The sequence below is a fragment of the Polyodon spathula genome, chromosome 6 (genome assembly GCF_017654505.1).
Source record: "Polyodon spathula isolate WHYD16114869_AA chromosome 6, ASM1765450v1, whole genome shotgun sequence".
Taxonomy (NCBI): Eukaryota; Metazoa; Chordata; class Actinopteri; order Acipenseriformes; family Polyodontidae; genus Polyodon; species Polyodon spathula.
In genome coordinates, this window is record NC_054539.1 from 34251415 (window position 1) to 34264235 (window position 12821).

At 42.0% G+C, this 12821-nt stretch overlaps 1 protein-coding gene across 1 annotated transcript in view; it reads right to left on the bottom strand.

The window, feature by feature from the left end:
• LOC121317140 (protein enabled homolog) overlaps positions 1 to 12821 on the bottom strand; it is a 178382-nt gene that overhangs the window by 20743 nt on the left and 144818 nt on the right. Inside the window, 1 exon segment of the mRNA XM_041252777.1 lies at positions 6703 to 6842. Coding sequence (XP_041108711.1) covers positions 6703 to 6842 — 140 coding nt within the window.

Sequence of the window (12821 nt, forward strand, 5' to 3'; positions counted from 1 at the left end):
CAAAATGGGATTTCTCTTATTCAAATCTTATTTTGAAAATGTTATAGTCAGTGTGTAATATGTCTTTTGTGTGGGTTTCACAACATGCAATGGTCATCAGCAAAGAATGTTGTTTCATTGCGTTTATTAGATGTAGCTAGCTGGCTAGCTGTTTACCTAACTGAGAAAATACTGTAATAGTGGCAACATGTTGGATGCATTCCATAATGCATGTAGGCATTACATTTTATTGACTTTTTCCAGAAGAATTTATGCACAGTGAAAGTGCCGTGATGAACCTGAAGCACCAGCTTGTCACTCTGTTTGCACGGCGTCATTAGCATATCACAAGCTGGTCAGTGGAATGCAGGATAGGTGCTGCTAATTCAGAGCTGTAAACACACAGGGCTGGTCTTTCATTGACCCTTATGAGCCTTGATACAGGATCACTCGTTGAGTTTTGATTTTGAAAAGACTAATCTCATGAGGACAGTTTAAAGTGCTCCTGGACTATGGTAGTTTTGAGACTGAAATAGTGTAGTTTCATGAAGGTTAGCATTAATAGTTTTCTATTAATGAGTTAAAGGATTTTGGACAGCATTGCACAGAAACTATACGATGGGGAAAAGCGGTGTGTGTGTCATCATAGATTGTCCGACAAGATGGAGTAGCACATACAATATGATCACACAGCTACTCCAGCTGAAGGAAGTCATTTGCCAGCTGGCTGACCAAGTGGGTTAGGACTGTCTCTTGCCTAGTGAATGGCAGAGACTGAGCTCATTGAAAGCGTTACTACTTCCATTTGCAGAGCACACAAAAATCCTTCAGAGTGACGCAATCGGTGCGATTACATGGCACTTCAAATCCTGTTCAAATACGATTAACAGAGCTTCAGAAATCCTGCCATGTAAACTCTGCAAATCAGATTTGGAAATCAGATTTCTCTCCGTAATCTGATTCCGGGTAAATCGGATTTGTGGATGTGGGTTACCTGATTCAAATTCTTTTCAAATCGCTGCCTTGTAAACAGGGTGATCGGATTAGATCATGAATCCTTTTTGAAATCCAATCTTGCTGCCTTGTAAACGCGGTGATCGGATATTGCTGCTCTAGAAAGAGTGCAAAGAAGAGCGACCAGAATTATTCCGGGCTTAAAAGGCATGTCATATGCAGACAGGCTAAAAAAATTGAATCTGTTCAGTCTTGAACAAAGAAGACTACGCGGCGACCTAATTCAAGCATTCAAAATTCTAAAAGGTATTGACAGTGTCGACCCAAGGGACTTTTTCAGCCTGAAAAAAGAAACAAGGACCAGGGGTCACAAATGGAGTTTAGAAAAAGGGGCATTCAGAACAGAAAATAGGAGACACTTTTTTACACAGAGAATTGTGAGGGTCTGGAATCAACTCCCCAGTAATGTTGTTGAAGCTGACACCCTGGGATCCTTCAAGAAGCTGCTTGATGAGATTTTGGGATCAATAAGCTACTAACAACCAAACGAGCAAGATGGGCCGAATGGCCTCCTCTCGTTTGTAAACTTTCTTATGTTCTTATGTTCTTATTACAATGTTATTTCAGCAGTGCGCATGTGTACTAAAAATCACAGCAGTCCTGCACATGAACGATTGTGTGCGTTTGGGTTGAGCATGATGTCTTCTCAGAAGGAAGCATCTTACTTATTTAACCCATACAGTATAACCGAGCTCATTGAAAGCAACAGCTGTACGTAACAACACTGGGATGTAATCGTTAGTATGGCCCTGTCTGTCTTGCTCTAGAGCTAAATGGTTCGTGTGAATGTTAAATTGCATCAATATCATCAACATTGAAATGCACATTAGGAAAAATGTATAATCGATCTGCATCCTGACTGGAAAGAAGTTGTGAAATAGAGAGGAGAATAGCTGTAGCCTCGGAGGCTTATCTGTGGTGGCTCGACTGGTGGCTGCGCCTGCAGGTTCTAAAAATGTCATCAGCATTTAACCCCTATCAGGTAAGAAAATGAATCAATAATTATTTTTTTTTAAATAAATGATTTTATGTATATAAACAAACATAACAAGATGAGGTCTCTCTAAATTGAGCAATTTATAAGTAGGGAAATCTGATTACATCAATGCCATGTACACCGAGATAACTATCGCATTGGCTTACCCAATTGCCATGTAAACTCTGTACTCAGATTTTGAAATCTGATTCCGTGGAATCTGACTGCAGAGAATCTGATTACTTCATGCCATGTAAATGTAGGCGATTGTCACTTTCATTGCTGGTTCCAGCTCTCCTGGATCTCCTTGCCTACTTGGAAGACTGCTATCACAGTCGCTACAGAGACTTGGCTGCAGTGTCCTACAGCATGAAGACAAGCACGGAGGAGCGTTTTGAATATTTTTTAGACCCAACTGCAGAGAATTTTTGTCCCCTTGCTGCCACGGCTTGCTTCCTTACCAGACCATTGCAGCAGACACACTTGTCGAAAATGAAGACAGTGAGATCATGTAGGTGCTGCAGCAAGTAGAGGACTATATCACCAAAACTGCTCAAAGTACTCGTCAGGATGACAAAACCAAAAGAGACCCCTCCAAGTTGTCCATCACCAAGAAAGTCAGATTTAATTTCTTCTTGAAAGCAATACAGAGACAATGGGCCTTGTCTTCGACAAGCACTTCAGAAGTACAAACAAGTGCTATCGCAGCCTTGTTGTGATGAGAACGGCATTGCATTTTGGTCTGCACAAAGCAGTGCAGTTTTTCCAGTGCTGAAGTTCTTTGTGCTGTGCTTGCCATACCGGCATCAGGTGTTACCGGTGATGTTAAATTTGTGAGATAAAATTGGGACATCTGGTATTGGGGGGAGACGCAGGAATTCACCTTGTGGATTAGGAAACTTCAATATACACAGGGATAAGCATATTAATGTTATGATGAAACAGAAACAGCTTGTTAGGTACTACTGATATGATGGTTAAAGACAGTTAACTTTGAAGACAAGTTAATTAGTTCACATATGTATGGAAAAAAAATATTTTTCATGTTTTCCAGAATGTAATCCAAGACATTCCCATGCACACTTCACTTTGAGTGACTTTTGTAGTTGACACAATTCAGAGTCTGAGAAAGAGTGACCAATGAAGAGTGAATTAAATCTTTCAAAATTCCATTTTTAAGATTTTTTGTTTAATGATGACTTTCTTTCTTAGACAAACATGTAAAGGCGGTCAAATTGGAGGTCAAATAAACAGTTTTGAATGTAAATTAGTGCATTGTTTCTCTTATTTTCTTAGAGTAATAGTTAAGGTTCCTTATATGTTTTATTCATTTGTACCTTGCTTAAATTGTTTTGGCAAGTAATAAAGTTGCCACACAATTTTCGTATGGATTTAAATGCTATCAAATTAGAACTGTCAAAGTAAAAAAAGGAACTAAACTTAATTTCCTTAATATTTCAAAGACTAAAATTGAATTAAAATGTATTCAAGTTTTAGTCGATATGACTAAATTAAAGTGCATGATTAAAATGTGATTAAAACTAATGCAGTTGTAGTTGACTAAAACTAACAGAGGTTTTAGTCAATTTTTAGTCGACAAACTAAATAAATGTGCATGACAAAAATGTGACTAATAGACATTTTAGTCGAATTGACTGAACATGACAATCAAAAACTGATGACTAAATTAACAAAGGCTGGGAGAAACACTGGATTTTCATGTTCGAATATTCGCTCATAATTTAAACATTCATTCGGATATTTGTTTGTTTTCAAAAAGTAATAAAAGTCATTATATTGCTCAGAACGCAGACAGAGACAGCACAGCAGCAGGGGTGTGGCCCATGTGCATGTGCTTTTATTTTACAGCAAAACGTTACAGTATGTAACACGTTAAAGTAGAAATATATTCCAGCAATAAAGAATATGTTGAGTAGGGCTTACTTTACCCCAGTGAATCAACTACTTTGCTAAATAGCTGATCATGTTAAATATTGTTTTGTTTATTTCCGAAATGTAGTACATACAGTTGACACTGCATTTTACTTATTTACCTGTTTTTCATTCATTATCATTGCCATTTCTAAAGTATTAACATGAGGTTTACTTGTGCCTTTTGTAGCTCAACAAGCAAACAAAAACTGAAATGTAACTTTAAGCACTTAATATAAACCAAATGTGGAAATGGCATTGTAAAATGAAGGGAAAAAAGTTTACTGTTTTGGTTCTCGTTTATTACATTTTGAAATAAAAGAAAGTTGCAATAAACATATAATATATACAATCTATATAAAAATCACTACACAACATTTCCAGCAAGTTGGGAACTGTTTAAGTGAAGCATTTCAAAATTACATTGTACCAGGGCAGTAGGAAAGCCCTGCTGTTTAATGTATTGTTTTTTTATTTTAAATAGGATCAGTGAAGGCAGTTGCCCAGCCTGACCTTAGGTCTGTTTGTATTTTGTGTTCGTGATTTGTTTTATTTCAAATCTTTTATTTTGCTCTGTGAGCAAGTGTTCATTTTTTATTTTGTGTTTTTTTATTTTTGTTATTAAATAAAAACTGTGCACGCCGTGTATTTTGTAAACTGCAGCTACCTGACCTGTGTGTGCTTTCTTCTGGATGCCATTTCCTGCCACAGATGTGCTTGCCTTTTTTCTGTCCCACGTTTTATTTTGCTCTAAAGCAGCACAGTGTTTTTTTTCAGGTGGCCTTCCATAGAGATCAGTATGCGTGCGTGTACATAATCTGGTTTCTTTATTTTTTGCTGTCTAAAACTTTTAAATAGAGGCTCAAGAGCTGCTCTGTTGATCCTATGCTTATTTATAATTTTTTAAATATATTAATCTCACATATCACACACAGATCTTTTTCATTTGCCTTTTTTTATCTATCACTCAACTTCTGGTGAGGTGATAAGTGTAAGGTATTTTTGTCATTTGCAGCAGAAACGAACATCTGGTTTTTGTATTTGAATACATGTCAAAAAATATTAATTTCACTATTCTGATATTTGTCCCAGCACTAATTAACATATATAATTTGGTCTTTTAAAAAGCATATGTGCTATTTTTATTTATTTATGTATTTATTTAGTAAATGTAACACTTTCACAAAACAACCGTTCTTTCGGGCCACTGTCAGTCACAATAAAATGAAAACAATGAAAACACAAGACAGCTGAGCTGCATTTCTATAATCTCAATCGACCATTACAGCTACGTACTTGGCTTCCTGTACTTTTGATTTTATTCGTGTTGAATCTTGTTGGAGGTACATGAGAATGCCGTGGGTATTGACAAGTGATTGCTTAACATGCTGTCTTAGTCAGAAAGAGAAAGTAATTCCACACAATTCCCTCTATTTGAGGAACTGGTGCCTTCATCATGCCCTCTGAATGCCAGTTCTTGCTTGCCAAGGTAAACAGAATCAATCTGGCTTTGTTCAAAAGTTGAGTGCTACAATGGCTCGCAAGTGACTTTGGGAACGCTCATGTTTTTGTGCTGACTTCAACTGGACATCCTTAGATTTCTACAGCCAATGCTGTTCCATATCACCTTTTCTGTATTGAACAAAAGACAGTTCCAGCATTGACAGCTACCGGTAAGTCACGGATACCTTTCATAATTTGAGTGTTGGAAGTGGCGAGTATATCCCTTCCCTTCCTGTGTCAGTTCTGGTATTTGTGATGTATATCTCCCTTTTTTTTTTTTTTTAACAATTCTTCTGAGAAAGTTCGTAATCAAATCGACTATGAAGTAATTTGTAAAAAGCAATTTTAATTATTACTTCAAAGTTCTCAATAGCGGTCTCTATAATATTATTAACAACATTGTGAGAAATTCAGCTATTCTTACACAGATGGCATATTCATCTCCCGCTTCTGTTCAGTAAACGATTGGACAGCTGCAAAACCAGGGCAGATCGTTCACCTTCCCATTTTTTAAACTCACAAGACCTTCAGCTGAAGTACAGAATAGGTTAGATAGTGTGGAGATAATAAAACATTTAAAAATAGTACAGCACACCACCAGTAATGTGCCTGCTTTTCATGTTGCTGCTCTTGTTGCAGGTTCATCCACAAAAACTTTATATTTTGCATTTTATAATTAAAATAATTGGATACCTGTAGCATACTGTGTTCTATTTCAAATAAGCAAAGACAATGTTGAAAATCATGTTGTGATTTCCTATTGGAAATGAGCAGGTTCGGCTAGTGACTTATTGTATTCTTTTTATTTTTGTATATCAAATGTGCAAATAGGCTAGCGGCACATTATATGGCAACTTATTTGTTGTACATTGTGAACTATGCGCACATGCCTGCTGTATTGTGTGCTGTATACTATATATATATATATATATATATATATATATATATATATATATATATATATATATATATATAAATGATATCATAATAGGATATTCTACTGCAGTAAAATCTAAAATAGAACGGTAAAATTCAACGAACAGCTTTTATTTGGTATAACTGTAGAAAACCAGATAAGATTAGTTTATTCAATAAGCATAGGTAATTTGTTCAGTGAACTCTAAATGTAGCAATCATCTATAAGTGACAGATAGTTATGTTTTTTTTTTATTTTTTTATTTAATTTAAGAAAGCTACTACCTTGTAAACCCATGCTAGAACTAAGAATACACAGTATTTATGCTTTATAAAGTAGAGCAAAACTATTTTTTTCAAAGATAGTGTAAAGTACATTTCACCTCCTGGCCAGCAGGGCACTCATTTCTTCCATCAGACCACCACCTCCCACTGAAAGGGGTCCATTTCCACGACTGGACTCTGCTTTTGATGGAGTGGAACTTATGGCACCTGCAGCAGCAGAATTGGATACATCTTCATTCTGTTTAAAAGAAATGATTGACCAATGGATTACATAAGACTGTTTATGATCTCAGGAACAGTGGTACAACAAATAGAACAATCAATAAAATGAAAAATTGTACACGTTTGAAATAGCCTCCCTTTACTGTGGTAGCCATGGCCAGCTATAAAAGTATGGTGCGATATCAATCAATCAACCAATCTTTATTTTATATAGCACCTTTCATAGTGGAACACCACCACAAAGCACTTTACAAGATGCACAAAATACAAGAAAATCCATAATACTTTAAATAGAGAAATACATGATATACAGTGGAAAGTACATAACGTTAGGTTATTACCATAACCCTGGTTCCTTGAAAAAGAATGAAAACACTATGTAACACAATTTTTGTTCCTGGGTAGTAAGTGTTATTTCCTAATTGCTTATGCCTCAAAAGTATAGAAAATGGCTATTATTCCCACAAACTTTGTTTTTGTGACCAGGACAGGTAAATTTCAAAATATCACTATTTCCAATGAGAAAACAGGAGCTTTTGTGTCTTCGTTCACATAAAGTCCGAAAAAAACAACATATGAATCCAAATTAACATGTATTTATACTAAAGTAATACAAAAAAGTAAATTTACAGTATAATCGTAAATCTCGAAAACTACTCACTTCTAAATCTTTTGTAGTCATTTTTGTATTACTTTAGTATAAATACATGTTAATTTGGATTCATATGTTGTTTTTTTCTGACTATGTGAACGAAGACACACAAACGTGCCTGTTTTCTCATTGGAAATAGTAATATTTAGAAATTTACCTGGTGAAAGCCCCTGGTGGCTATAATGTCCCCCGGTAATGGGGAGTCCATCTATTTGTACTCCAAGCATATCGCATCTGCCACCCAGTGCGCTAGACGTTTCTTCAATAGGGCCTGACCTCTAGGGTGGGACCCACAGCAGACACAGCTGCTTGGACTGTCTCCAGGACGCCATCCTATCCAGATAACAGCGCAGAGCCCAAACTGAACATAGCGTGTGCTGTCTACGGTCCTCCTCTGACTCGTGCGAGGGAGGTCTGAAAGTTTCCAAAACCACTGGTTGGTTAATATGGAATGAGGATACTACCTTTGGCAAAAAGGATGGATTTGTTCTTAATGTTACCCGCGAGTCATTTCCCGTGAAAGCCATACATGTGTCATCAATTTACAGCGCATGAAGCTCAATTACTCATCCGGCAGACATAATGGCTATTAAAAATGCCACCTTCAATGAAAAAGGGCGTAGTTCTGCTGACGCCATGGGTTTAAATGGGGGACCCATAAAGACTTGCAGTACCAGTTCTAGATCTTACTTGGGGACCATACTTTTCATGGGAGAAGGAAGCCTCCGACCCCCTTTAAGAAATTGCACTGCCAGGGAATGTGCCCCAGGGGACACCAGGTCAATTTTGTCATGGCATTTGGAATGTGCGCAAACTAGCCAATCGTCCACATATTTCAGGATCCGAACACCCCACAGCCTGAGTGGAGCCAGTGCTGCATCCATGCACTTTGAAAATGTGCGGGACACCAGCGAGAGGTCAAATGGCAGCCCGCAGAATTCGTACACATTGCCTTGAAAGGTGAAGCGCAGATATTTTTTGTGCATGGGACGAATCGGGACGTGAAAGTAGGCATCTTGCAGGTCAATTGATGTGAACCAGTTGCCCGGTTGGACGGACTAGAGGATACACTGCGCTGTTAACATATTGAACTTCCTCTGTTTGAGGAACAAGTTGAGGACCCTGAGGTCCAGAATTGGTCTGAAACCGCCATCCCTTTTGGGCACCAGGAAGTACCTGGAGTAAAAGCCGCTGAAGTCATTGCTTGGACTTACCAAGCATACAGCGTTCTTCTGTTGAAGGAGTATCGCTCTTGCTGGTTCGACGGTGGTAAGGAGCCCTCCCTTGAATGGTGGCGGACCAATGCGGAATTGTAAAGCGTATCCGTGTCTCATTGTCGATAGCACCCAGCCTTGCCATGGGTCGTTGCTGTTGGTCAGTCCGGTTGTGGATGGGTTTGGTGGCAGCAGGGCCGGTCTCCCTTGGGCTTGGGAGGGAGTAGGTCTTTCTTAGGCCCCGGCTTCCAGCCGGAGAACCGGTTACCCCTGGCCGGCGGTGGTCCCTTGCTGCCAGCTCTGCCTCTACCTGCTTGTCTGCTCTGGGGTGGAGGGCAGTGTTCAGACCCTTTTGCCCTAGCAGGCTGTGAATGCCACCTTGGACGCCGACGGTAAGCCAGAAGACGCAAGAATTTGTCCCAGATGTCTGCCCCGGTGTAATGGGGGTTATCCAGTAACACCACCCTCTTGGTCTCCACGACCTAGGCTTGTGTCAGCCACAAATGCTGGTGAGCGACCTCCCTGATGCCTAGCCTAACTCCCCCATTAGGTCAGTCATCATCTTTGCAACCGCCTGGAGCTCCCCTATGTACGCCTGCAGCGTCTCTGCTAACTGGGTCTGGCAGAGCACCATTACAGCCATGGCGTTCGCTGCTTTAACTGACAGCGCTGCCGAAGCGTACGCTTTCCTTAGCATTGCATCCATTGTCCTGCAAGGCTAAGGACAGGCTGGGTCCTTATCCCCCTTGGTGAAGGTGAAACCAATAGTGGGGAATGTGCCTAGGCCCGCTTCTTGGGCTCCTGCAGTGTGCAGCAGAGACTCTGCTGTTCTGGAGGCTGAAGGTGCAGACACTGGGTTACTCCAGGAGGAGTGCACCAATTCCATGAAGTCCTGGCACAAAGGGAGGGCTTGCTGTGGTTGCCCTTTTTTCTGGAGGAAGTGGTTCCCCTTTCCCTCCTGTTCTGCCAGCCAGAGAACGTCAGTGGCTGCAGCTGCAAGCTGCATTAGCGCCCGGAACTCTTCCCTCCACGACATATGCAGCAGGGGCGGTAAGGAGCCCTCCACTGTGGCCTGCCCAATGGAAGTGGCTGGGTCCAAGACGTCTGATCACGACGCTGTGAAGGACATCTCGCCTGGGCTAGGAGGTCTAGGTAGTGGGGATGGGGAACGAGACTGTGGAAGTTGGGGATGCCTGATGGTATGGGGCAGTCTGCCCTACGATTTTAGTAGGGTCATTAGCATGGTCTGCTGAGCCCTTACAGTCTCCGCTAGCTCCGCAAAGCGCCGCTCGATCGAGCTTGAGCACCTTCGAGCCGACGGGAATCGTCTGCGCCTGCGCGGGGAAGGGGAGCAGTGGCTGTGCGGCAACCGCCTGTCCCCTGGTGAGCATCCCCTTGAGTGGTACAGCCTTGGCGGTGACCATCTCACCTCCCCTGAGAAGTGTCTGCACCTCTGTGTTGGTGGTGGGGAAGGGGAGGGTGACCCAGGTGTGCGGGAGAGCTCTCTGGTCATTGTAGCAGGGGGGAATGCTAGAGGACCTCTGCGGAGGGCCTTGGACGACTGACAACCTCCTCCCTTGGCTTGGGGAGAGAGACTCTGCTGGGGATAGGGCTGCTCTCCTGCGCTTAGTTCGTTTAGAGAACTTTCTACACGGACAGCAGTCCAGCTCACTTGCCAGTGCTTTGGCTGCATGATCTGGCCCTAATCATCTGACGTAGAACCGGTGCTCATCTTGCTTGGGCTGCTTCGCCGTGCACTTGTCGCACTGGCGGAAACCAGCGGATGACCCAGTCGACTGCACTGACATGGCGTCGTAGGCAGGGCTGCTGCACTTGGTACCGAGATCTAGTGGTTGGTGCTGAGTCAATCTGTGCAGAGGTTGGAGCCGATAGTAGCGCGGTCGGTGACGGGCTGTAGATGGCTCCGAAGCTATTCAGCAGTGTCAGGATCAGCGTCGAAGAAGACACTGTCAGTGTCGAGAGGTCAGTGCAGAGTCAATCGGTGCCAGGCTGTAGACGGCTCCAAAGCTAGTCACCGGTGCAGAGTCAATCGTTGATCGGCGTTGAGGAGAGCGCTATCAGTGCCGAGTCAAATGGTTCCGAGGTTTGTGCCGATGGTAGGCGCGGTCGGCGCCGGGCTCTAGATGATTACACTGGTGCAGAGTCAAGTCAATCGTGGTCGGGTAGGCGCTGTTTTTCTCAGCCTCAAGGTCAGCAGGAAAACCGCAGTCGATGCCGGGGTATGCAGCAGATTCAGTCAGCGTGGTCGCCGAAGGCAAGCGCGGCCGTGCTAGGAGAGCCTGAGGCTTGAGAGCGGCGCTAGGCCCGGGCTGTTTTTTTTTTTTTGGTCGCTGTGGCAGATTAAATCGGCTTAGAGGATGACGCCGCGAGCCTGTGGGGTCTCCTAACAGCACCAGAACAGCTCTCAACACGGTATCTAAAAACTACACAAAGCCTCACGCAGCGAAAAGAGAGTAATGGCCGCTTATCAATCTCCTGAAGAGGGATCAAAACCAGCTCTAGTCAGTAAAGTGACGGGAGAATTAGGTAGTAGCACACTCAAACGCTCAAAAGCATGATTAAATTTGATGGTAAAAAAACAACAAACCAGCCAAATTCGGGCAAAGAAAGCACGAAGAAATCTGTGCCCTGTCTCTCTGAAGTGAGAGAAAATGGTGATATGCTACTGTGAGGACGTACCTCTTCAGCAGGAGGTGGGAGGGACTTCCCCCTCACAGCAGGGCCCTGACAGGGCAGCTTTTTATATATGCTCAGTGATTGGCGGTCAGAGAGGGCTCTTCCCATTCAGTAATAGTTGTCATTTCATTGAAAGAGAATACATGATAAGTAGCATAGTATATGCCGCACGATAAAATTTAGGTCAATGCGATGTGCGATTTAGTTAACCTGTCATGTATCTTCTGCACGCTAGAGGGTGTTATCTGATTAGAAACTAGTTGGTCACAGATTACTACTGAAATACAAAGCTTCACCAGCTGGTGTCACACGCTGAAGATGAAATATTCTAGAAATGTGTAGAAAATTAATAAAAAATAAAAAATGAAATAGCTTAGTTGGATAAGTGTCCACCCCTCTTGTAATAGCAATCCTAAATTAGCTCAGGTGTAACCAATCGCCTTCAAAATAACACACCAAGTGGCCTCACCTGTGTTAAATTGTAGTGATTCACATAATTTCAGGATAAATTCAGCAGTTCCTGTAGGTTCCCTCTGCTGGGTAGTGCACTTCAAAGCAAAGACTCAGATCAGGGGATGGGTATAAAAAAAAATATCAAAAGGCCTTGAATATCTCTTGGAGCACAGTCAAGACAATTATTAAGAAGTGGAAATTGTATGGCACCACCAAGACCCTGCCTAGATCAGGCCGTCCCTCAAAAGCGAGCAAGGAGACTGATCAGAGAGACTACCAAGCGGCCAATGCCAACTTTACAAGAGCTACAGACTTTTATGGCCAAGACTGCTGAAAGTGTGCATGTGACAACAACCTGTGACATCCCATGCACTCCATAAATCTGGCCTGTATGGTAGGGTGGCAAGAAGGAAGCCATTATTCAAGAAAGCTCACCCTGAATCCTATCTGAAGTATGCAAAAAAAAAACCCCAAAAAACAACACTGTAGCCAAATTTCCCCCATTGTATGCTTATTCACAATGAAACACTTAATGTCCAAATAGGCTACAATTGAAACTGGCAGTGCAGTATCAAGCAATATTTGCTTACAATACCATTGGTAGTACACATGGCCAAGTAAATTATATCATTGAAAAGATTGTGCTGCAAAAAACAATATTTAAGTTTGCTATGTTTCATTTAGACATGTGAGAATTTTGACTTTTAAACAATTTATTCCCAAATTCAAGAAAAACCTCTAGCACTGGGGGTGGAAAAACAATGGGCAGTAACGGGGTTAATACACCACCTGGCCACTCGCAAGAGGGTGGCTGAAGAAAAGCTGGGGGTCCTCACAGCCGATGCCTTGTACCTGGCATGGTAGGGGTACCCTAAATACCCACTGGCCATCCAAGAGGACCTGACCATGGAAGCGTTCGTCCGTGGCCTGACCCCAAGCCAGCTCAGCTATTGGGTCTAGCTTGCCAGCCCAAGCCCTC